This window comes from Vipera ursinii, assembly GCF_947247035.1.
Source record: "Vipera ursinii genome assembly, chromosome: 7".
In the NCBI taxonomy this organism is placed as follows: Eukaryota; Metazoa; Chordata; class Lepidosauria; order Squamata; family Viperidae; genus Vipera; species Vipera ursinii.
Window position 1 is genome coordinate 71,561,039 of NC_139521.1, and position 25,488 is coordinate 71,586,526.

The 25,488-nt window shown below is 42.8% G+C and overlaps 1 protein-coding gene across 4 annotated transcripts in view; it reads left to right on the forward strand.

Moving 5' to 3' along the window:
- The window catches only part of SLC4A4 (solute carrier family 4 member 4), a 193,925-nt gene that overhangs the window by 36,905 nt on the left and 131,532 nt on the right, over nt 1–25,488 (forward strand). For 2 of the 4 annotated variants that reach the window (XM_083367130.1, XM_083367131.1), the window contains exon 2: nt 16,413–16,486. In XM_083367130.1, coding sequence (XP_083223256.1) covers nt 16,414–16,486 — 73 coding nt within the window. In that variant the 5' untranslated portion in view covers nt 16,413. Of the gene's footprint in view, nt 1–8,665; nt 8,802–16,412; nt 16,487–25,488 lie in introns of those variants that run through there. The other 2 variants (XM_083367129.1, XM_083367132.1) reach the window with 2 other exon arrangements.

A 25,488-nucleotide genomic window follows, 5' to 3' on the forward strand; every position in this document is an offset into this window, starting at 1 on the left:
TCTATAAAAGCAATTCAAAGAGATGTCAAATAGACTTTTTATATTAACTTTTTTAAGCTTCTTGGAATTGTCAGCACTTTTGCAGCAGCTGGTTAAAGCTTTTATAACAGTGCTTCTCAACCTTACCAACTTTAAGATGCCTGGACTTCAACTCCCAGAATTCTGAGAGTTAAGAGTCCATACATGCTTGTTGGGAAATGCTGGGAGTTTTATTATTTATTTAATTTCTATAGCCGCTCACCTCGGCAAACGACTCTGGGAGCTCACAATTGAGTTGACCTCCACACATCTTAAAAGATTCAGAAGTTGAGGAACAATGTGGTTTATATTGTTTCATATCCTGCCCCTGATTTTCCTTAAACCTGGGAAGGAGCTCAGAAAGTACAGTTGTTTGAATGCAAAGATCTCCCTAGTTCCGTGGTGGCGAACCTATGGCATGCGTGCCACTGGTGCCACACAGAGCCCTCTCTGTGGGCATGTGCGCCGTCGCCCCAGTCCTAGGCCTTCAGCTGGGTTTTATAAACTCTTTTTGCTTTAGGCCTCTGCTGCCGTGTGCAAAAAAAAAGGTTCAATCAATCAATCAATCGATTTCAACGTCTCGCGGGGAAAAAAAGATCTCGCAAAGTTGGAATTGATTGATTGAACTTTTTAGTCCCACCCAGTCTGTCTTTACCCAATGGACCACGCCCACCTGACACCCAGCGATACTTAAGTGGGTTTTGGGTTGCAGTTTGGGCACTTGGTCTCTAAAAGGTTCGCCATCACTGCCCTGGTTGTAAAGACAAACGTGCATGACTATTGTTGACTATTCCTTGGCAGGAAATACATACCGCGGCTGATCTAGTTACAGGAAGTCCTCAAATTACGTCTGCAATACAACCTGACCATCACTGTTGTAACTAGTTATGGTTGTAAAACTGGCCATCCTCATGACTAACTGACTTTTTTTTTGCAGTGTTTGTTAAATGAAGGCTGTGGTTTTTAGGCTACTGAAGTAGGAAATTAATAATAATAATAATAATAATAATAATAATAATAATAATAATAATAATAATAATAATAATAATAATAATAATTTGGAAGGGACCTTGGAGGTCATCTAGTCCACAACCACCTGGTCAGGCAGGAAACCCTATACCATTTCAGACAAATGGCTGTCCAGTCTCTTCTTAAAAACTTCCAGTTTTACAGCATTCACCCTTTCTGGAGGCTGGCTGTTCCACTGGTTAATTGTTCTCATTGTCAGGAAGTTTCTCCTTAGTTCTAGGTTGCTTCTCTCCTTGACTAGTTTCCATCCGTTTCTTCTTCTCCTGCTTTCAGGTGCTTTGGAGAATAGCTTGACTCCTTCTTCTTTGGGGCAGCCCCTGAGATATTGGAAGACCGCTATCATGTCTCCTTTCGTCCTTCTCTTCATTAAACTAGACATACCCAATTCCAGCAACCGTTTCTTGTATGTTTTAGCCTCCAGTCCCCCAATCATCTTTGTTGCTCTTCTCTGTACCCTTTCTCGGGTCTCAACATCTTTTTTACATTGTGGTGATCAAAACTGGATGCCGTACTCCAAGTGTGGCCTTTCCAAGGCATTGTTAAAGTGGTATAAATGCCAACATGAGGGGACCCAGATTGTTGGGGGCAATTAAGCTGACATTGTAATAATGCCGCTTGGGTGTGTGTGTGTGTGTGAAAGCCCTAACAAGCAGGCATATCCATAGAATGAAGGCTACTGCTAAGCTTGTAAGCCGCCCTGAGTCCTTCGGAGAAGGGCGGGATATAAATGGAATAAAAATAAAAATAAATAAATAAATAAAAAACATTCAGCCCTCAAGATTTCCAGTTGAAGAATTCGGGAGAGACCTCTGTCTAAGACCCCAAGAACATCTATTACCCAGTCATAACAAAGTGATGGAAGCTATAACTTAACCACATCTGGAAGACATGAAGCTAGGAGAAGCTGGTGTAGATACCTTGCTAAGGATAGTCAGGCTGCCAAGCACATAGTAAGAGGATATTGAGCGTATAACCCAGCATGAAAGAGCTCCTTTGTAGCCACAGCGGGCAAAGGAAACAGCTGTCTTGAAACAGTCGGTCAGTGCCTGTCTCCTTTCTTGTTTGTTATTGATACCCTGCCTTGTCACTGTCGCTGCTCCTTTCCACGTCTTCCGCATGGAATATTACACCGTATTTTGTTCTGGTTGGCCCTGTTTTAGTTAATACTTATTGTCTTTCTGTGAGAAGATTGCGAGAACCAATTTTGTGGAGTGGTTAAGGTGCTAGGCTAGAAACCAGGAACTGAGAGTTTTAGTTCCACCTTAGACATGAAAGCCGGCTAGGTGACTTTGGGCCAATCACCAGGAGAGGATGAGTTCTAGTGCTACCTTAGCTATGAAAGATAGCTGGGTGACTTTGGGCCAATCACCAGGAGACTGTGAATTCTAGTCCCACCTCAGGCATGAAAGCCAGCTGGGTGACTTTGGGCCAATCACCATGAGACGGTGAGTTCTAGTCCCACCTCAGGCATGAAAGACAGCTGGGTGACTTTGGGCCAATCACCAGGAGACAGTGAGTTCTAGTCCCGCCTCAGGCATGAAAGCCAGCTGGGTGACTTTGGGCCAATCACCAGGAGACTGTGAATTCTAGTCCCACCTCAGGCATGAAAGCCAGCTGGGTGACTTTGGGCCAATCACCAAGAGACAGTGAGTTCTAGTCCCGCCTCAGGCATGAAAGCCAGCTGGGTGACTTTGGGCCAATCACCAGGAGACAGTGAGTTCTAGTCCCGCCTCAGGCATGAAAGCCAGCTGGGTGACTTTGGGCCAATCACCAGGAGACGGTGAGTTCTAGTCCCGCCTCAGGCATGAAAGCCAGCTGGGTGACTTTGGGCCAATCACCATGAGACGGTGAGTTCTAGTCCCGCCTCAGGCATGAAAGCCAGCTGGGTGACTTTGGGCCAATCACCATGAGACGGTGAGTTCTAGTCCCGCCTCAGGCATGAAAGCCAGCTGGGTGACTTTGGGCCAATCACCAGGAGACAGTGAGTTCTAGTCCCGCCTCAGGCATGAAAGCCAGCTGGGTGACTTTGGGCCAATCACCAGGAGACAGTGAGTTCTAGTCCCGCCTCAGGCATGAAAGCCAGCTGGGTGACTTTGGGCCAATCACCATGAGACGGTGAGTTCTAGTCCTGCCTCAGGCATGAAAGCCAGCTGGGTGACTTTGGGCCAATCACCATGAGACGGTGAGTTCTAATCCCACCTCAGGCATGAAAGCCAGCTGGGTGACTTTGGGCCAATCACCAGGAGACTGTGAATTCTAGTCCCGCCTCAGGCATGAAAGCCAGCTGGGTGACTTTGGGCCAATCACCAGGAGACGGTAAGTTCTAGTCCCGCCTCAGGCATGAAAGCCAGCTGGGTGACTTTGGGCCAATCACCAGGAGACGGTAAGTTCTAGTCCCGCCTCAGGCATGAAAGCCAGCTGGGTGACTTTGGGCCAATCACCATGAGACGGTGAGTTCTAGTCCCGCCTCAGGCATGAAAGCCAGCTGGGTGACTTTGGGCCAATCACCATGAGACGGTGAGTTCTAGTCCCGCCTCAGGCATGAAAGCCAGCTGGGTGACTTTGGGCCAATCACCAGGAGACAGTGAGTTCTAGTCCCGCCTCAGGCATGAAAGCCAGCTGGGTGACTTTGGGCCAATCACCAGGAGACAGTGAGTTCTAGTCCCGCCTCAGGCATGAAAGCCAGCTGGGTGACTTTGGGCCAATCACCAGGAGACTGTGAATTCTAGTCCCGCCTCAGGCATGAAAGCCAGCTGGGTGACTTTGGGCCAATCACCATGAGACTGTGAGTTCTAGTCCTGCCTTAGGCATGAAGCCAGCTTGGGCCAGTCACACTTTCTCCACCCTAGGAAGCAGGCAATGGCAAATCAGTTCTGAAAAACCTTGCCCCCCCCCAAAAAAAACACAAAACCCTGCAGGGACTTGTCCAAAGCAATGTCTGAGAACCAATCATCATTGAATGGAAGGAGCAACAAGGAGAGTTGTATAGGAGGGGGAAAGTTGCATATATGGTTTAGCTTTTTACAGTTTTCTGTGCATTCTGAGCATGTGCTTGGCAAACAGGCAGTTTAGAAGGTTGGAAATAAAATAAAAAATATGTCGTTAGATGCCCTGCTGGCCCACTTTGCTCAGGTCAAAGGATGATGTTTTGAACCGAATATGTGGGCACCAGCAGAGGTGAGCTGGAAGAAGGCGATCTGGTAAACTTTTCAAACAGAGGCAGCTTGATGGCTGTTGTTTTTGGACAAAAAAAAAAAAGAATGGAAATTAATTAGTCGCATGTCTGAAGTACTTCATGCGTTCTTTGATAATCCTTACAAAAACATTGGTTGTATATGCCTTGGAGGCTTAACTGGATTATGGGTGGAGTCAGTGTCATATGAATGATATAACCCCGTCATCATCGCTGGAGTTAAAAGGGATTACTTCTGGCTCAAAATAGTCACGAGTTATTTATGGCTAAACTAACCAGCTGTCTATAGGGGTCATTCCTAGGCACTCACATAAGGGTTAATAAAGGGTTTAATTCTCTCTTCCAGATGCTGGTGCAGAGACAAAGTTTTAGAATAGCCTTAAAAAAAAAAAGACAGGCCTGCTGTAGGATTAATTTTTTTTTTATCCTTTCAACCTTTTATCCTTTCTACTTTTTATGTATAGCCGTACTGGGAAGGGGATTGAATAGGATCAGCCAGGAATGGAAAGCTGCCGCTAATTTTCTCTCGACTAGTACCAATTCAGACTGGGTGGGTCACAACAATTGTTTTTACTATTTGCCCAAAAGATAAAATTGCACAAAGTTATAAGGAAGTGGCATTTTGCAAAACTAAACAACTGAAAGAAGGGGGAAAGACGTCTCCCCTGAAGGCAACTTATACAAATTTTAAGTAACATACAACTTGCTCCGAAGGCTGTAATTCTTAATATGTTTATGCCTGCAATGATGCCAGCACAGCTCAGTACAAAGATTTCCATTATGTAACCTGCCTCTTAAGAGAAAAGCCGGTAGAATCTCAGGAGAGGTGATGATTTTTTTTTTAACCTCTCAAGAAGGATGTTGACAAATGGCAAAGTCTTGCAGGAGAGTTTATAACAGGAAACGGAGAAGGTTATGGAAATTGTTGGTCTTAATTTATTAGGAAAAAGAAGAGATAGCTCTGGAATGTATATTTTCCATGAGCCTGTTTCGCTGCAGGGACTTATCTTGGATTTGCATCCAACACAGAGGTTTTTTATTTATTTATTTATTTCTAGGGTCCATTCAAGAAACTTCAGGCTGCTATTCCACATTTCCGTTGTCGCAAAGAAGCTCTAGTGCAGGCGTCTTCAAACTTGGCCCTTTTATGACTTGTGGACTTCAACTCCCAGAATTCCTCAGCCACACATGTTGGCTGAAGAATTCTGGGAGTTGAAGTCCACAAGTCATAAAAGGGCCAGGTTTGAAGACCCCTGCTCTAGTGAATGGGCCCTGATGAAGATTTTAACATAATTTCATACCTTCCGTGGCTCTCCCCGCTCCTAGCAGGGTTGAAGATGGCAGAAATGTACTCACATTGGTAGAAATGCGTGTTATGTTTTATACTTCCAGGTCCATAAAATAAATTGCCACACCTTCTTATTGCAAGCTGCCCTCATAATACAGGCATACCTCGTTTTACCAGGCTTCTCTGTGTGCTTTGAAATATTGCATTATTTTTTTTTTAACCAATATCCTCTATTAGCACAGAGATTACAATTTGCTGAAGAATCAGATGATGATTAACGTTGTTTGGCAATAAACTACTTTTAATTAAAGTAGGGGTTTTTTTAGACATTTATTATTTATTTATTTATTTTAATGCCATTTATATCCCGCCCTTCTCCGAAGACTCAGGGCGGCTTACAAGCTTAGCAGTAGCCTTCATTCTATGTATATGCCTGCTTATTAGGGCTTTCACACACACCCCAAGTGGCATTATTACAAAGTCAGCTTAACGTACATAACGTACACTTAACAGACTAAAGTGTTGTATAAACATACTGTAACTTTTATATGTCTTGGGAAACCAAAAAATGTGTAACTGGCTTTGTTGTGATATTGCTAAGCACATTGGTTTGTGCTTAAATTGTAAGCCGCCCTGAGTCTTCGGAGAAGGGCGGGATATAAATGGGATTAAAATAAAAAAAATAAAAATAAAAATAAAATTTGCCTTATTGCAGTGATCTACAACAGAACCCACAATATCTCCAAGGTGTGCCAGTATTACTAGTGGTATCTTTTGCAGTAGTGAAAGATAATGTTTGCAGTGTTAGCCAAGGCAATTTAATGGGTAAAGAACAGAGCTTTGGACTTTATCTGCTGGAGTCCGTTAGTTGCTCCTTTACATCTATTTCTCCTTTTTAAACCAGGGGTCCCCAACCTCCCCGTCCGGCATACCAGCAATCGGTCCGCACAAACAAGCAAAGCCTCTTCCGCGGGATTCAGACAGCACACAAAATCATGCACTCTCCGGTCTGTGGAAAAACCTTTCTCCACGGAACCGGTCCCTGGTGCCCAAAAGGATGGGGACCTCTGTTCTAAACCATTGCAAGCAAAAGCCTCCCTTTTTACGAACCCCTCATCCCTTAATTCGTGGTAGAATCATATGGATATATAATTTTTTTTTAGAAGTAATACTCAGATGTACCGTATATTGTATTTATAGAGGGAACAGTCCCAAAGATGCTTTTTCAAGAGGCGACTGGACTTTCTCGTTTTTTTCTTGAAGACGTTTCGCTTCTCCTCCAAGACGTTTCTTCAGCTCTGACCAGATAGCAGGGAATGGAAGGGACCTTGGGAGGTCATCTAGTTCAACCCCCTGCTCAAGCAGGAGACCCTGTGCCATTTCACACAAATGGCTGTGCGGTCTCCTCTTAAAAACTTCCAGTGTTGGAGCAGCCACAACTTCTGGAAGCAAGTTGTTCCACTGGTTAATTGTTCTAACAATCAGGAAATTTCTCCTTAATTCCAGGTTGAATCTCTCCTTGATTCGTTTCCATCCGTTGCTGCTTGTCCTGCCTTCAGGTGTTTTGGAGAAGAGATGCTTTTTCACAAGGCAACCAGATTAATAATAATAATAATAATAATAATAATAATAATAATAATAATAATAATAATAATAATAATACCGCAACCTGGCCCTCAAAACTGGGCGATTATGGATGAAGCGTGTAACAGTGATACCCATTGTCATTGGGGCATTGGGCACTATGTCCAAAAACTTTGCAAAATACTTCAAGAAATTGACCCCCCCTTCTTTATGGCAGACCCTCAGATATTGAAACACTGCCATCATGTCACCCCTAGTCTTTCTCTTCATTAAACTAGTAAAGGTAAAGTTTACCCCGCACATGCGTGCTAGTTGTTTCCGACTCTAGGGGCCGGTGCTCATCTCCGTTTCAAAGCCGAAGAGCCAGCGCTTGTCCGAGGACGTCTCCGTGGTCATGTGGCCGGCATGACTAGACACCAAAGGCGCACGGAACGCTGTTACCTTCCCACCATAGTGGTCCCTATTTTTCTACTTGTGTTTTTCCGTGCTTTCGAACTGCTAGGTTGGCAGAAGCTGGGACGAGTAACAGGCGCTCACTCTGTTACGCGGCACTCGGGATTCGACCCGCCAAACTGCCGACCTTCTGATCGACAAGCTCAGCGTCCTAACCCACTGAGCCACCGCGTCATTAAACTAGACCTACCCAATCCCAGTAACTGTTCCTTGTATGTTTTAGCCTCCGGTCCCCTGATCATCTTTGTTGCTCTTCTCTGTACTTTTTTCTAGAGTCTCAACGTCTTTTTTTACATCGCGGCGACCGAAATTGGATGCCTTATTCCAAGTGTATTCTTACCAACTTCTTATCTCAACATAGACCAGTCAGCTCTGGGCAGTTCCCGAAAAGTTTCTGCAAGGGCCAATTGTCCTATTCTCCCCCTCCTACAGATTTGACCTCTTCTGCCTTGTTGGTCCAGTGACCTGTTCATAGTATCCTGCCCTATTACACTGTTTTGCAGTCCCTGGTGTGTTGCTGGACAGGAGATCTTATTTCACAACAGGGAGGGGCTCAACAGAGTGAAGGCCTTGACGTAAAGCTATTAATGGACCTGCCTATTTCTTCTTCTTCTTCTTCTTCCTTCTCTCACTGGCTGCTTGAAAGAGCAGCACTTCAGTGGAGCTTTTTCATTGGTTATATTTAAAACGACCCTTATAGGTTTTTAGCTGGTTGACATTCTTTTCGGGAAGTTTTGCGTAAAGATTTGCTAAGTTTTGAAAGCAACTTTAGCAGTTACACCAACGATAAGGCTTTTTTTTTCCCTTTTTCTTTTGTAGCAATGAGCTGCAACGCCCGTCCACGGGTTCTTTAGGGCTGTGGCAAGCTCTGAACTTTGATTCCGACACAAGAACAGCTCTAAACTTTGTGCGCCACGGACACACACATGCGGCTCCTGTGTGATTTTTTTTCAAAAAGTGAGAAGAAAAGCGGAAGCGTAGTAGGAAATTACATAGCTGGAACCTGGAGCATAAGCAGTCATTCTCAGAAAGTGAGCGCCTTTGCAGGCTTTAAGGGTGGAAACGACACATTTTCAGAATATCAGAGAGAGAGACAGAGAGACAGAGAGACAGAGAGAGCAAATATTGTTCAAGTCAGAATACTTTGCAGTCACCAAACCTGTAAGTAATTCACACGGATTTCGGTGAACAACAGAAGGGTTCCTGAAACAGAACCACAATGAAATTATTTTGAAGGTGAGATTTGGCTCTGGGTATTTGATACGGCTGTATCCTGCCATTTAGTGCTGAACTGAAGCTATTTCAATTTTGTTCCTGCTTTTTTATAATTGTCTCTGGGCTGGTCCTACTGCTGGGCAAAGTTTGTTGAATTCTCCTGTTGGCAGTCTGAGTATCCTGCTACAGTTTCATGAACAGGGTGATTGTGTTACCTTGCCAGATACAGGATTGTATACTGTACCATCTGTTCTAGTTCCTCTAAAATTACGATGCTGTCTGTCAGACACTGCCATATCTTACATTACCGTGAGCGATTGCTGTTCCTTATCCTTTTCACGGCTCAAATCCCTCAAATTCTGAACAGTGTTTGGTGACATAGCAGCATTTTGTTCTGGGTTATTGGACCAGTCTTGGGTTGTTACTGTAGAACAGGGGTCTCCAAACGTGGCAAGACTAAGACTTGTGAACTTTAACACCGTAAATTCCCCAGCCAGCCATGCTGGATGGGGAATTCTGGGAGCTGAAGTCCACAAGTTTTAAAGTTGCCAAGTTTGGAGACCCCTGTTGTAGGATATAGATCAGGGGTGTCAAACTCAATTTCATTGAGGGCCGCATCAGCATTGCGGTTGCCCTCAGGGGGCCGAGTGGGTGTGGTCTGGGTGGGCGTGGCCTACTGGGTGGGTGTGGCTAAAGTGCATATGGCCTACTGGGTGGGCATGGCCAGCTCTACATCATTCACATCAAGGGTGCCTATGGGGGCCTGGGCAGGAGTGGGACAGATCTGAGGGTCTCTGGCAGGAGGGGGGTCTCTGGGCCAGGGCCAAGGCAGTGGGGGCCATTCCCTCACTGTTTACAGGATGGCTTCATGGGCCGCATGAAACCACTTCGCGGGCCGGATCTGGCCCCCGGGCCTTGTGTTTGACATGTCTGATATAGATGTTATACTTAACAGGCTATTGCTTATTAAGGTAAAGGTTCCCCCGCACATGCGTGCTAGTCATTTCCGACTCTAGGGGCCGGTGCTCATCTCCGTGTCCGAGGACGTCTCCGTGGTCATGTGGCCGGCATGACTAGACGCCAAACGCGCACGGAGCGCTGTTACCTTCCCACCGGAGTGGTCCCTATTTTTCTACTTGCATTTTTACGTGCTTTCGAACTGCCAGGTTGGCAGAAGCTGGGACGAGTAACAGGCGCTCACTCTGCTACGCGGCACTTGGAATTCGATCCGCCAAACTGCCGACCTTCTGATCGACAAGCTCAGCGTCCTAACCCACTGAGCCACCGCGTCCCTATTGCTTATTACTATATTACAATTTGTTGCATGAGCCATGGTGGCGCAGGGGTTAGAATGCAATATTTCAGGCTAATTCTGCCGACTGGCTCAGGGTTGACTCAGCCTTCCATCTTTCTGAAGTCAGTGTAACGAGGACCCAGATTGCTGACTCTCTAAACCGCTTAGAGAGGGCTGTAAAGCAGCATGAAGTGGGATATAAGTCTAAGTCAGGGGTGTCAAGCTGCCAGCCCACGGGGCCGGACGCGTCACGTGGAAGCCGCGCCCACCCCAATTGCCAGTAATAGCAAAACAGTCCTGATGCGTGGCGCGATGTCATGTGACATTGCGAGTTTGACATGTCTGGTCTAAGTGCTACTGGTATAGTTAGCCAGATGTTCAGACTGGAGTTGGCATTTTTGTCCATCTGTTGAGTCCCTTCTCAAGAACCTGGGATAGACAGATGTAGATTTTTGATGGTGCTAAAGGTATATCAGAGGATGTAAGCTGTTCTTTCTTTTGTCACAGTAGTTCTGTTCCTGTTTGCAGGTCTTTGTATTTTGTTGTCTTCTCCAGTCCTTTCTCTATTCTATTTCATTGTTTTCACATACTGGCACATATATTATTATTATTATTATTATTATTATTATTATTATTATTATTATTATTATTATTATTATTATTATTTTTCAAAAGTGGAATGCATCACATGTTTTGGTTTAAAAGTAGATAGCCAGAGGTCACTCAGAGTTGAGTTGGATCACAATGCATTTTTATTTTAAACCAACGTTATCTTTGGATCAATTTGCAAACAATAATACATACATTTTGGATACAACCTTCAGGTTAACTGGGGTTTAATATCTTAAACACAGCAGCATAACTCTTGCAACTCTCTTGCAAAATCTCCAGTGCTGAAAGTCATTGTAAAAAGGGAAATAGTGAATTTGAGAGAGCACATTCTGCTCTATTGTAAGTTTTTACGAAGGCATTCCTAATGAGCTATTAACACCTCTTAGTCTGTTTCCAGGCTGAATAGAACAATTCTGCGCAACACTTATTTTAGTAGACAAAAGATCTCAAGATAACTTGTGCTTTTGCAAGGTTGTTATCTGCAGCTCGTAGAATTTTTTCCTGTTGATAGCAAAATAATATGAGCACGATAAGAGCCTTTTTTTATTATGTATGCTAGATTGTATTTTAAATTGTACATTTTTATGCTGTCTAGGGCTATGACCTGCAATAAAGTTTTTTAAAAAAGGAAATAATTCATGAAAACCAAGTGGCATTGCTTTAACAAAGCGAAATAAATCAAAACAAAAATGCAAAGTTAGGAAACAACTGGATCCCACCGAATTCAATTAACAGTAAAGGAACCAGGTCAATCATCGGTCTCCAAAACTCCTTAGCTTACCAACCCCTTCATGAAGTTTATTGCCCCCCAAAATTTATCATATGAAAAGAACTCAATAGTATTGGCGGTAGTAATATTAATAAAAACAAGGGTTAGTCCCATTGAGCTTGGGGGGGCCGATGTTGCTCATTTGGAAGATCCTGCACGTGATGATTTCTCGATTTTAGGTCCCTGTCTCCCCATAAACATATCTTACAATTTTATTTTATTTTTTCCATAACGGTATTGTCCTATCGATCGTGGATTGCCCTTCCTATAATAAAGTGTTTGAGTTGGGACGCTGAGCTTGTCGATCAGAAGGTCGGCAGTTTGGCGGGTCGAATCCCGAGTGCCGCGTAGCAGAGTGAGCGCCTGTTACTCGTCTCAGCTTCTGCCAACCTAGCAGTTCGAAAGCACGTAAAAATGCAAGTAGAAAAATAGGGACCACTACGGTGGGAAGGTAACAGCGTTCCGTGTGCCTTTGGCATCTAGTCATGCCGGCCACATGACCACGGAGACGTCCTCGGACAAGCGCTGGCTCTTCGGCTTTGAAACGGAGATGAGCACCGGCCCCTAGAGTCGGAAACGACTAGCACACATGTGCGGGGGAACCTTTACCTTTACCTTTTATATTTATGTCCTTCTTCAAAATCTTGAGAAAGAAGAGACTTCGTTGATACGATGGACAGGTTGAAGAGACAATGTGGTCAGTTCCAGGAATGAGCTATTAATACAAAAATTGCCAATAGAGATTTTGTGATTTATTCATTTGATTTTTAGCGCACCTTTGTTATTGTTTACAAATAATTCAGGATGATGAAAATACCTAATACTCCTTGCTCCTATTTCCCCCCCCAAAACAACAACCCTTTGAGGTGGGTTGGGGTGAGAGAGAGGGGGGTGGGTGGGACTGGCCCAAAGTGGCTTTCATTTCCTAAGGCGGGACTAGAACTCAAAGTATCCTTGTGATTGGCCCAAAGTCACCCCACCGATTTTCATGGCTAGAACTCACCATCACCTGGTGATTGGCTCAAAGTCACCCAGTTTGCCTTGTTGCCTAAGTTGGCACTAGAACTCATGGTCTTCCGTTTTAACCACAAGACCGGTGTGTGTGTGTGTGTGTGTGTGTGTGTGTGTGTCTTCAAACTTGGCAACTTTAAGACTTGTGGACTTCAACTCCCAGAATTTCTCTTGAGGAATTCTGGGAGTTGAAGTCCACAAGTCTTAAAAGTTGCCAAGTTTGAAGAGCCCCTGCACCAGACTAAACTGGCTATTGTGACAGATGGGCTATTGCCGATAGAAAGTAGATATGGTTTTTTCCGGAGCATTTGACATTGTAATGGAGATGGATGGAAGAATGGATGGGATGGAGGTAGGCAGATAGACAGTGTCAAGATTGAATTGCTACGATGCCTGCTAGCTTCATCATCTTGCCGAAGAAAAGTGTGTGTCTGTGTGTGGGGGGGCAGGGAATGGAATGGAAGGCCAAGGAAAGTTGTTCATGGTCCGTGAGAGCCTGCCCATCCCAAGGTCATTGCCGCAGGTGCTCGATGGAGAAGCGAACTGTTCCCATAACAAAAAGAAAGAAAATAGAATAACAGAGTTGGGAGGGACCTTGGAGGTCATCTAGTCCAACCCCCTGCTCAGGCAGGAAATGCAATGCCATTTCAGACAAATGCTTGTACTACTGTACTGTGTTAATACTACTATCGGACAATGTGAACACAGAGTGGGTGGGGGCATGGGAATCTGTCATTTAACCAAACAAGCTTTTGCGCGGGAAAACTCAGTTCTGAGATCCTGTGTACCCCATAAAGTTTTGCCTGCTGGGACTTCATCGGCTGCGATGAATTGTTTGGCCAAAAGATGGCAGCATTCTTATCTGTTTAGCTGTTCTTTTCTCAGTTTCTGCAAAGCTTTTCTTTGAACAATTTGCTTTTAAACTCTGTCGGGGTTGCTTCGCGCCAGTCAAAGAAAATATTAGTTTTCCTCTGAGTGCCAAAGGCTTAATGAAATGCAAATTGTTGTTCTCATATTTTCTAGAGTGCACATTTTAGAGACTCAGAATTTCTCTGTCTTTAGAAATGGCATTTGACCGGTTTTGGGAATTTTGTGTGTGTGTGTGTGGGGGGGTGTTCTTCCATCAGAGAGACAGGACACAAAGGTGGTAAGAACAAGCATTACAGCTAGTCCTCCACTTACAGCAGTTCATTTAGTGATAGTTCGAAGTTATAACAATACTGAAAAAAGGGGCTTATGACCATTTTTCACACTTTGTGGCATCCCGAGGGTCACGTGATCAGAATTCAGAGGTTTGGCAACTGACTCATATTTATGATGGTGGCAGTGTCCTGGGGTCACGTGATTCCCCTTTTGTGATCTTCTGACAAGCCAAGTCAATGGGGAAGCCAGATTCCCTTAACAACGGTGTTACTAACTCATTTAACAACTGTGGCAAGAAAGGTCGTAAAGTGAGGCCAAATTCACTTAACAAACGTCTCGCTTAGCAACAGAAATTTTGGGATCAATATAAATACAATCCAACACAACGCAACATAAGACAACAATTTTATTTGGCCAAGTGTGATGAAACACACTTTCCGGTGCAGAAGCTGTCAGTGTACCTACAAACCAACGAAATGTTTTTAATGCCCAGAATATATAAATATAACAAATATAAATATACCGTATTTTCCGGCGTATAAGACGACCCGGCGTATAAGACGACCCCCCAACTTTTGAGGTGATTTTCAGGGGTTAAAAAGTCGTCTTATACGCCGGAAAATACGGTAACACTATAAATATATAACAAATAAACAAATACAGTACTGTTTAGCTCCTTAAACCAGCGTTTCCCAACCTTAGGAACTTGAAGATGCGTGGACTTCAACTCCCAGAATTCCCCAGCCAGCATAGCTGGCTGGGGAATTCTGGGAGTTGAAGTCCACGCATCTTCAAGTTCCTAAGGTTGGGAAACGCTGCCTTAAACCACAGGACTAGTTCTATTTGAGTCATAGCACGATCTTAGGAGAGATGCTTTTGCGAAAACTGCCTTTCCTGTGTACAACATGTGCACCTATGTGTTTTAGAACCATTCTGCATCCGCCGTTGTACGGGTCAAGCTACGTATCGTCTTCGTGACAATAACTTTCAAAATCAGTTTTGTGATACAAAGTGAGACTTTGTTGTCCGAAAAGATGCAGAATGATTGTCCTCAAGGAAAAATATTGCGAAAAAGACTAAAGATTGCACTGATAGTATGCAACATGCACACCTGTAAACAAATTAAGAAGAGACTAGACATTCACCTGTCTGAGATGGTATGGGTTCTACTGTTTGAACAGGGGGCTGGACTAGAAGACCTCCATGGTCCCTTCCAGATTCTATTCTATTCTATTCTATTCTATTCTATTCTATTCTATTCTATTCTATTCTATTCTATTCTATTCTATTCTATTCTATTCTATTCTATTCTATTCTATTCTATTCTATTCTACTGTATTCTTTTCCATTCCATTCCGCTCCGCTCCACTCTACTCTACTCTACTCTACTCTACTCTACTCTACTCTACTCTACTCTACTCTACTCTACTCTATTCTATTCTATTCTATTCTAGATCCAATATCCTATCCTATCCTATCCTATCCTATCCTATCCTATCCTATCCTATCCTATCCTATCCTATCCTATCCTATCCTATATATATTTGGAGGGCAGAATATGTTTCAATACAGGTAGTCCTTGATTTATGACCGCAGCTGACTCCAACATTTCTGTTGCTAAGCGAGACAGTTAAGTGATTTGCCCCATTTTACGACCTTTCTTGCCACAGTTGTTAAGCGAATCGCCGCAGTTGTTAGTAACACGGTTGTTAAGTGAATCTTGTCTGAAGGTCTCAAAAGGCGATCACATAAAACATCCCCCTCCCTGGACGCTGCAACTGTCATAAATACGAGTCAGTTGCCAAACGTCCGAATTTTGCTCACGTGATCACAGAGAGGCTGCAACAGCCATAAAGTGTGAAAAAGGGTCATACGTCCCATTTTTCCCCCCAGTGCCGTTGTAACTTGAAACTGTCGCTAAATGAAACTGCTGTAAGATTGCACTGATCGTACGCAACGTGCACACCTGTAAACAAATACATTTGGAGGGCCGAGCAGTGCATCTAAGTCTGTTCAATTCAGGCAAGCCCTGTAGTCCTGGATTGTCATTTCAGCCCTACTTTCTTATTTAATTATTGAGAATTGATGAGATGCGTATATACTTGAGAGCTGCGGAAGAGGAAAATGGAGAACAGAGAAGTCCCAGCAAGGACCATATAAAATATTCATATAAGCTACAGCTCTGGGGCCCTTGGGGTGTGTGGATAATCCTCAAATGTCAGTTTCCCTTAAGGGCAAGATGTGACACGCAGCTTTGCCTTGCCACAAAAGTGTGCTTTGCTGGCGTTAACGAGCCTGGCCGGCATGGATTCAGACTCTGCATGGACCTTCCAACTTTTTGCTCCCGGTGCTTAGTAGACCTTCTTGTAGTCTTCACCTCCACGGGGAGCCCTTGATGCAAATACCCCTCCTGGCTTTCGCGCGCCTGCATTTCTCCCTCTGCCTCTCTCGTGGCTGCTTAATTGGAGAAATGAAAGAAAGAGAGAGAGAACTTTAATACTTTCTCCCTGCTCTCTCCCTTGCCCATCAATTCTGCAACGAACTCAGAAGGAGCCGAGCTGGTGTGTGTGTGTGTGTGTGTGTGTGTGTGTGTGTGTGTGTGTGTGTGTGAAGCTGGCCGAAGAGCATCGCCGAAAAGCCGAACGAAGGTGTGGCGTGTCTGAAGGAAATGAGATTTTGCTGTCTCGTGTAAGACGAGAAACAGCTGCGAGTTTATCTTCCAAGGAGTTGGGCCGGTGCAGGCAGCTGTCTCCGGGGGGAGAAAAAGTCTCAACTCTCTTTTCTTTGTGTTCTGCCGTTACAGGATGGAGGATGAAGCAGTGCTGGACCGAGGGGCTTCTTTCCTGAAACACGTCTGCGACGATGAGGAAGTGGAAGGTAAGAGGCTGTCCCCTCTTGAATGTTAAGGGGTCTCTTCCTTTTTTCCCAAAACGCCTTTTCAGGATCAGGGGTGCATATACGAGGCATCCTACAAGTGTGGTTTGTATATATGACGTTAGCCTAGAACACAAGGCACAATCAATGCATACATTGACACCATCAGGCCTTCCTGTCTGTCTGTCTGTCTGACTGACTCTCTGTCTCTAACTATATCTATATATGTGTGTGTATATCTATATCTATATCTATATCTATATCTATATCTATATCTATATCTATATCTATATCTATATCTATATCTATCTATCTATCTATCTATCTATCTATCTATCTATCTATCTATCTATCTATCTATCTATCTCCAGTGCTTTTTTTGTAAAAGAAAAAGGTGCTGGAACTCACACATGTCATACAACCCGCCTTGCCTATCCTACAAGGTTCCATCCAAAAAAGGTGCCGGAACTCCATTCTGAGCATTCTATGAGAAAAAAAGCCCTGTCTATATCTATCTATCTATCTATCTATCTATCTATCTATCTATCTATCTATCTATCTATCTATCTATCTCTATCTATGTGTGTGTATATCTATCTATCTATCTATCTATCTATCTATCTATCTATCTATGCGTATATCTATCTATCTATTATCTATCTATCTATCTATCTATCTATCTATCTATCTATCTCTATCTATCTATCTATCTATCTATCTATCTATCTATCTATCTATCTATCTATCTATCTGTATATCTGTCTGTCTGTCTGTCTCTCTCTGTGTGTATGTATGTATGTAGGGCTAGGGTTGACATGATAGCAGTCTTCCAATATCTCAGGGGCTGCCCCAAAGAAGAGGGGGTCAACCTATTCTCCAAAGCACCCGAAGGCAGGACAAGAAGCAACGGATGGAAACCGATCAAGGAGAGAAGCAACCTAAGAACTAAGGAGAAATTTCCTGATTGTGAGAACAATTAATCAGTGGAATAGCTTGCTTCCAGCAGTTGGTGGTGCTCCATCCCTGGAGGTTTTTCAGAAGAGATTGGACAGCCATTTGACGAGGCAGGATAAGACTTCAGCCTTGAACCCAGGGGTTGGACTAGGCACTAGAAGACCTCCAAGGTCCCTTCCAACTCTGTTATATTATGTTCTAGGAGGTTTATCCTGGTGCTCTGTGTTTCTTGAGATGGTGTTTGTTTTCCTGGCTGAGCAGAGAGGCTTTGGAATAGAGGTTTAGGGCACAAAATGCACATTTACTGAACTACGTATGGAGCTGGAAAACGTGGCCATTTGAAGACCCCGAACGTGGCAGGGCTAGCTCTGGTGTAGGAGATAAGAGGGGTGAAAGTTGGGAATTTTGTCTCCGTTTCTGATTCTTTCAGATCATCTCCTTTCTCTGACTTTTCTGCCTCTTTTCACCCCTCTGTCTCACCAACGCCGTTCATTTTACAGAAGGAAATTTGCCGATTTTTAATTTTATCTGTGGGGCAGTTTGGGCCCGAGAATGAAGTTTGTTTGTCACGTTGCAATAAAAATGGACTCCGTGCCAACGTTCGGAACCTACAGCTCCAAAGTTTTCCAGCCCGAACAAGGTGAATTACTTTGAAGTTGACAAAACACAAAGAGTCGGTTTTGCTCCCTATAGACAAAACTTAACTGTGTTTCATGTTTCGGCGATTATATTTGGATTCCAGTCTTCTTTCGTTCAAGGCTTGCAGGTATGTAGGCTGAGCCTGTTTTATTATGGCAGCTGCTAACCTCTTTGAGAGGTCAGGCTAAGGTAGAATTCTGTCTAATTCTATTTTTTTCTTTGATGCTGTTCTTTCTTTGGGAATCATACCCATTCAATAAATAACTGTCTCGCCTTTGCTTGCTGTAGAAATGTAAACAAAACATTCCCCATAAGTGGGTGGGGTTAAGTCTGGATTTCTGGTAATAAGGCTGTTAGTCATACTTTATATGCCAGTAGGAAAAGAGATGGTATCTATTTTGTGCAGATTTGTTTTATAGAGTAGGGGTCCTCCAAACTTTCTGGGTTGGTGGCTCAGTGGGAAAGGGGGAGGGCAGGCACATTTGTATCTGCATGTGCACACGTGCTAATGTGGCTGTGTGCGTGTGCATGCAAACGGAGCTGAGAACATGCGCACTCTTCAAATGGGGCTGCTAGCGCAAGGCTCAGATCTCAGCTAGCGCTGGCGCAAGAGGGGATGAGCACACGCACATGACTGTCCAGCCACTCACGTGGCTCGTGGCCAAGAGGCCACAACCCGGTAGTAGGACGTGGCCCATAGGTTGGGGACCTCTGTTATAGAGTATGCGGTCTGAGCAGTATTCTGTGCCCACCTCCTCCTGACTCGGGGATGTAAAGGAACAACTTACAGCTCATCTGTTTTCCAATCATAGCAATTTCCAGATGTGGTGGACTTCAGCTCCCAGAATTCCACAGCCAGCAGTCTATTACTGAGACTTCTGGGAGTTGAAGTCCACATATCTGGAAGTTGCTAAGGTTGAGAAACATTACTCTAAACAAAATACGAATGGGATATTTGTAGTCTAGCACAAGGGTCCCCAACCCCCGGTCCGTGGCACGTCAGCAACCGGTCCACACAAACAAAGGCCCATCCATGGGATGCAGGCAGTACATGAAACCACGTCCCCCTCCGGTCTGCAAAAAACCTCTCTTCACAGAACCGGCCCCTGGTACTCAAAAGATTGGGGACCTCTAGTCTAGCAGATATTGCTGGAATCCAGCACCTGACAGCCTTCAACAGCTTGATTGATGACCTATATTGATAGGTTTGATAGTCTGCTTCTAGAGCAGACATGTCAAACTCGCAACGTCACGTGACGTTGTGCAACATATCAGGACAGTTTTGCCATTGCTGGCAATGGGGTGGGCGCGGCTTCTGGATGATGTGTCCGGCCCGTGGGCCGGCAGTTTGACACCCCTGTTCTAGAGGATCATACTAGAGCAGACATGTCAAACACAAGTCCCGGGGGCTGAATCCGGCCCGCGAAGTGGTTTCATGTGGCCCGCGAAGCCATCCTGGAAACAGTGAGGGAACGGCCTCCACTGCCTTGGCCCTGGCCCAGAGACCCTCCTTCTGCCAGAGACCCTCAGATCTGTCCCACTCCTGCCCAGGCCCCCATAGGCACCCTTGATGCGAATGATGTAGACTAGAATAGAATAGAATGGAATAGAATAGAATGTTTATACGGAATGGAATGGAATGGAATGGAATAGAATAGAATAGAATAGAATAGAATAGAATAGAATAGAATAGAATAGAATAGAATAGAATAGAATAGAATAGAATAGAATGTTTATACGGAATGGAATGGAATGGAATGGAATAGAATAGAATAGAATAGAATAGAATCTTTATACGGAATGGAATAGAATAGAATAGAATAGAATAGAATAGAATAGAATAGAATAGAATAGAATAGAATAGAATCTTTATACGGAATGGAATAGAATAGAATAGAATAGAATAGAATAGAATAGAAAATAGAATAGAATAGAAAATAGAATAGAATAGAATAGAATCTTTATACGAATGGAATAGAATAGAATAGAATAGAATAGAATAGAATAGAATAGAATAGAATAGAATAGAATAGAATAGAATAGAATCTTTATACGGAATCGAATAGAATAGAATAGAATAGAATAGAATAGAATAGAATAGAATAGAATAGAATAGAATCTTTATACGGAATGGAATAGAATAGAATAGAATAGAATAGAATAGAATAGAATAGAATAGAATAGAATCTTTATACGGAATGGAATAGAATAGAATAGAATAGAATAGAATAGAATAGAATAGAATCTTTATACGGAATGGAATAGAATAGAATAGAATAGAATAGAATAGAATCTTTATACGGAATGGAATAGAATAGAATAGAATAGAATAGAATAGAATAGAATAGAATAGAATAGAATAGAATAGAATAGAATAGAATAGAATCTTTATACGGAATGGAATAGAATAGAATAGAATAGAATAGAATAGAATAGAATCTTTATACGGAATGGAATAGAATAGAATAGAATAGAATAGAATAGAATAGAATAGAATAGAATAGAATAGAATCTTTATACGGAATGGAATAGAATAGAATAGAATAGAATAGAATAGAATAGAATAGAATAGAATCTTTATACGGAATGGAATAGAATAGAATAGAATAGAATAGAATAGAATCTTTATACGGAATGGAATAGAATAGAATAGAATAGAATAGAATAGAATAGAATAGAATAGAATAGAATAGAATAGAATAGAAACTTTATACGGAATAGAATAGAATAGAATAGAATAGAATAGAATCTTTATACGGAATGGAATAGAATAGAATAGAATAGAATAGAATAGAATCTTTATACGGAATGGAATAGAATAGAATAGAATAAATATTGGAGAATAGAATAGAGTAGAATAGAGTAGAGTAGAGTAGAGTAGAGTAGAGTAGAGTAGAATAGAATAGAATAGAATAGAATAGAATAGAATAGAATAGAATAGAATAGAATAGAATAGAATAGAATCTTTATACGGAATGGAATAGAATAGAATAGAATTGGAAGGGACCTTGGAGGTCTTCTAAGTCAAACTCCCTACTCAAATGGCTGTCCAGTCTCTTCTTAAAAGTGATGACATGCTTAACTCTGCTCAGCAGCTTTGCCTTCTCTTCTACGAATTCTCTCTTTCCTTCATCCTCCCATCAAAGAGTGAAACTGCTATTTCGATTTAGCAGTATTGAAAGACCCTGAAAATTGCTTTGAAACGGGAGGCTCACCTGTCTGTAGGCTACCTTCTTCCCTTTTCTGATTGCCTTTAGAGTCTCCTGCAATTACATTGGCCAAACTGGGGTGGGAAACCACTAAGTGGCCAGCAACACAGAGTTCTACCGATTTTCTTTAAGTGGAAAATAAAGTGAGGAACATACAGCAGGGGTCTTCAAACTCGGCCCTTTTATGACTTGTGGACTTCAGCTCCCAGAATTCCTCAGCCTGGCACGCTGGCTGAGGAATTCTGGGAGTTGAAGTCCACAAGTCACAAAGGGGGCGGGTTTGAAGACCCCTGCCATAGAGGGATTAAACAAACACTGAATATTATATTTTTAACCTATTTTTTTCCAAAATGGAACGAAAAACACAAACCGTGTAGCCATTCTGGTAAAGTCATGCTGTCCCCACGCCTGTTGTGATCCTCTACTAACCCTCCCTCAAACTAGTTTTTTTTTAATCTCTGCATTAAACAATTGGTTTATTAGTTTTCAGAGCTTGTAATTTCACTGATAACGGAATAAAACATCCAGAGAGATTCCTTAAGTCCGTTTGTCCCCGTTGTTCGTTCCTTGCACAGAGGCTTAAAAGGGAATAATTTTTCTTTCTCTGTGCTTCCTGGTACGTTCCTGATAATTAAAATAGTGTTACATTCCTTATGTGGTGAAGCTTTGGAGGTGTATAACCCAATTTTGCCAGGAACGGAAAACATTTGAGGACCTTTATCCTTCTTTGATAAGGGTTTGGCGGTTTTATAATATGACCTCATAGAGAATGAAGGGCTCCAGATTTCATTTGAACAGACCGGCTGCTGGAATTTGAAAAAAACAACAAGGAAGGATGCTGAATAGCTGCTGAGGTTGATGCAAAGGGTTAATTAGAACACTTTTGCAGAATGTCAAGTAGATTATGATAACTTCCAGTAATGATGAACTAAATGAACCACAAATCACTTGTAATGTTTAATGGGTGGTGCCTTCATCAGATCCAGAGCTTGGAGCCTCTTATCTTTATTCTTTTTCTCAGGAACTGAACGTTGTTTTCATTCTTTCCGGGTACAGTTAAAAATGCTGGATTTAATTTGTACAGGTTTCTGTGGCTAGAATAGAAGCAGGGTTATTTTAACAATGCTTGTTAATTACTTTCTTTATGATGGTAAGATAAGAGTTTCTGGGGAAGTGTAATTTGAGAGAGAGAGAGAGAGAGAATAATTTATGTGCTGCTTTTCGAGACATACTTTTTCAAGAGCAGTTTGCAAAAACCGTTTTAAAAGGTGCAGTTCTTCAAAATAGAACAGCAGCTGAAATGAAAACATATAACCTTTACTTCTTTTCATTGTGGAAATACAAAGCGAAGAGAAATTTGGTCCCCGTTATTGCCAGCATCCAAGGGCCCTGCACTTTAAAAGATTTCCAGTTCAATCCTACGCAACAATCAGAATCACAGTACCACAATAATTTAAGAATATTTCAACCACTTCATAAGTGCTTGGCATCGGGATAAGATTCAGCAGTCCATCTGCATTCAAAAGACAAATGGCCACATTTCCGAAGACAGCAAAGTCCACATTTTGGACGGAGAGCAACTGGTTTGAAAGAGGGGGTCAAAGAGGCCATCTGTGTCAAAATTGAGCAGCCCTCTCTCAACAGAGGGGAGGGGGATCCAACATCATGTATCTCCAGTCTACAACGCAGTCCTTTCAGCTGTTCCAAGGAGGCTCCAGACCCATTTGCACCGCTCAGGTGACCCTGAGGACACAGATAAGCCTCCAGGTGGCCTCAGTGACTCAGGGGTCTTCAAACTTGGCCCTTTTATGACTTGTGGACTTCAACTCCCAGAATTCCTCAGCCAGTGTGCCTGGCTGAGGAATTCTGGGAGTTGAAGTCCACAAGTCATAAAAGGGCCAAGTTTGAAGACCCCCCTGCTCTAAAAGAAGGCAAATGACCCAGCTAGCTGTCTGCCAGGAGTATAAATCCTTTCATTCCCCACCATCCAGTCAGAGCTGAAGAAGCTTCTTGGATGAGAACAACTGTATCAAGGGAGGTTATAAAATGAGACAAAATTCACTTAACATCTCTGTTGCTTAGCAATAGAAATTTTGGGCTCCATTGTGGTCGTACGTTGAGGAATTACCCGTATAATTAATTAACCAATTTCCTTCTTCACAGTGCCAGGCTGAGGTGGAATTGTTTTGCTCACTGGACGGAGCGCTTGTGTGTGAAATTGTGGGTCAATATTTTCCTTGATTGTGGTGTTGCTTAGCTTGGAGAGGCAAAAAACCCAAAAAAACCACCCTCATCTCTGTTAAAGTAGGAACTGCCCATTGAAGTGCTTCCCCAACAGAGGGTTGCGGGTGTGGTTTACACCACAGTTTGCCCATCAATAATGTGATCTCACTGCACTGTACAGTAAATCTTCCATTTTTTGGAAAACGCTTGCCAAACCCCAAGAATGTGGTATGTTGCTGATACGAAAAGTGGTTTCTGGGACTTCTTAAAGTTCCCAAGATTGAGAAACATTGTATTAGTCCAGGGGTAGGCAACCTTGGCTCTTTTATGACTTGTGGACTTCAACTCCCAGAATTCCTGAGCCAGCCATGCTGAGGGGAAAGGGAGAGGTTTCCATGCTTAGCCATGCTGGCTCAGGAATTCTGGGAGTTGAAGTCCACGAGTCATAAAAGAGCCAAGGTTGCCTACTCCTGCATTAGTCAATTCACACCTATATGTTATGTCCTTGACTAACGACCACAATTGACCCCAGCATTTATGTTTCTAAGCGAGACATTTGTTAAGTGAGTTGCCTCAGCTGCTAAATGAATCACTACAGTTGTTAACTTAGTCACACGGTTGTTAAGTGAATCTGGCTTCCCCATGGACTTTGCTTGTCAGAGGTTTACAAAAGGGGATCACATGACCCCGGGACACTGTGACCGTCGTAAATATGAGTCAGTTGCCAAAGCGTCTGAATTTTGATCATGTGTCCATGTTGGTGCTGCAACGGTCGTAAGTGTGAAAACTGGTCATAAGTCACTTTCAGTGCCACTGTAACTTTGAACGGTCACTAAATGAGCTGTCATAAGTCGAGAAATATCTATACTTATTTGCAATTTGGACAATGACGTGTGTCTCTTTTAACTCTTACCATTACTTCTCCAATGCTCTGCAGTGTCTCTGACCTCTATTAAATCTCAAGGAAAAACATCGGGAAGAAGTTCCTCCCATTTTATATTCAGAATTGGGAATATGAGCCACCAATTAGCACAGTCTCTCCACTTCCAAAATCCAGAAAGATCAAAAACATTCCAGGAAAAATCTGAAAGATATTCTCAAGCATCTAGGAAAAAAGAAGAAGAAGAATAGACTAACAAAGCCTTTTTCACAGCGGAATAAATGATAATGACAATAACTTTTATTGTCATTTTTTTCCTGTGGGCACAACAGCACTCATTAAAAATGAAATTGAGTTACTTGCTCTCAAGTGTACACATACAGAAATAGCACACATTTAAAACATACTATATACAATATACGTATAGTCCTACACCCTTACATATAAGTAACATATAAATATTAATCACTGTCCATCTTGAATACATAATGAAAGGAGGAAGCTTTAGAGTTCACAAGGTTAATACTTGATGGAACAAAAAGTATTAACACGCTAGACATAGCATTCATCTAAGGCAGTCTTGGCCACTTTAAGAACTGTGGACTTCAGCTCCCAGAATTCCCCATGCTGGCTGAGGAATTCTGGGAGTTGAAATCCACAAATCTTAAAAAGTGGCCAAGATTGGACATTTCTGTCTTAGATGAATAGATTATTGTGTGTGACAGTTTGAGAGGCTGTTGATCTCCTTCCTTCCTTCCTTCCTTCCTTCCTTCCTTCCTTCCTTCCTTCCTTCCTTCCTTCCTTCCTTCCTTCCTTCCTTCCTTCTTTCTTTCTTTCTTTCTTTCTTTCTTTCTTTCTTTCTTTCTTTCTTTCTTTCTTTCTTTCTTTCTTTCTTTCTTTCTTTCTTTCTAAGTCCTTCCTGGAACTTTTTGCACTTGTGAGGTTCTGTCACAACATTTTTGACTGTGGTTTGTAGCTGGCACAACTTAATCCCAAAGTTTCTCAGCCAGCCATTGTCTCTATCCCAACCAAGAGGCAGCCATCTGTTGCTGTTGGATCTGCAGCGAGTCCATTAAAGCAGCAGTTCCCCTTTAAATTAA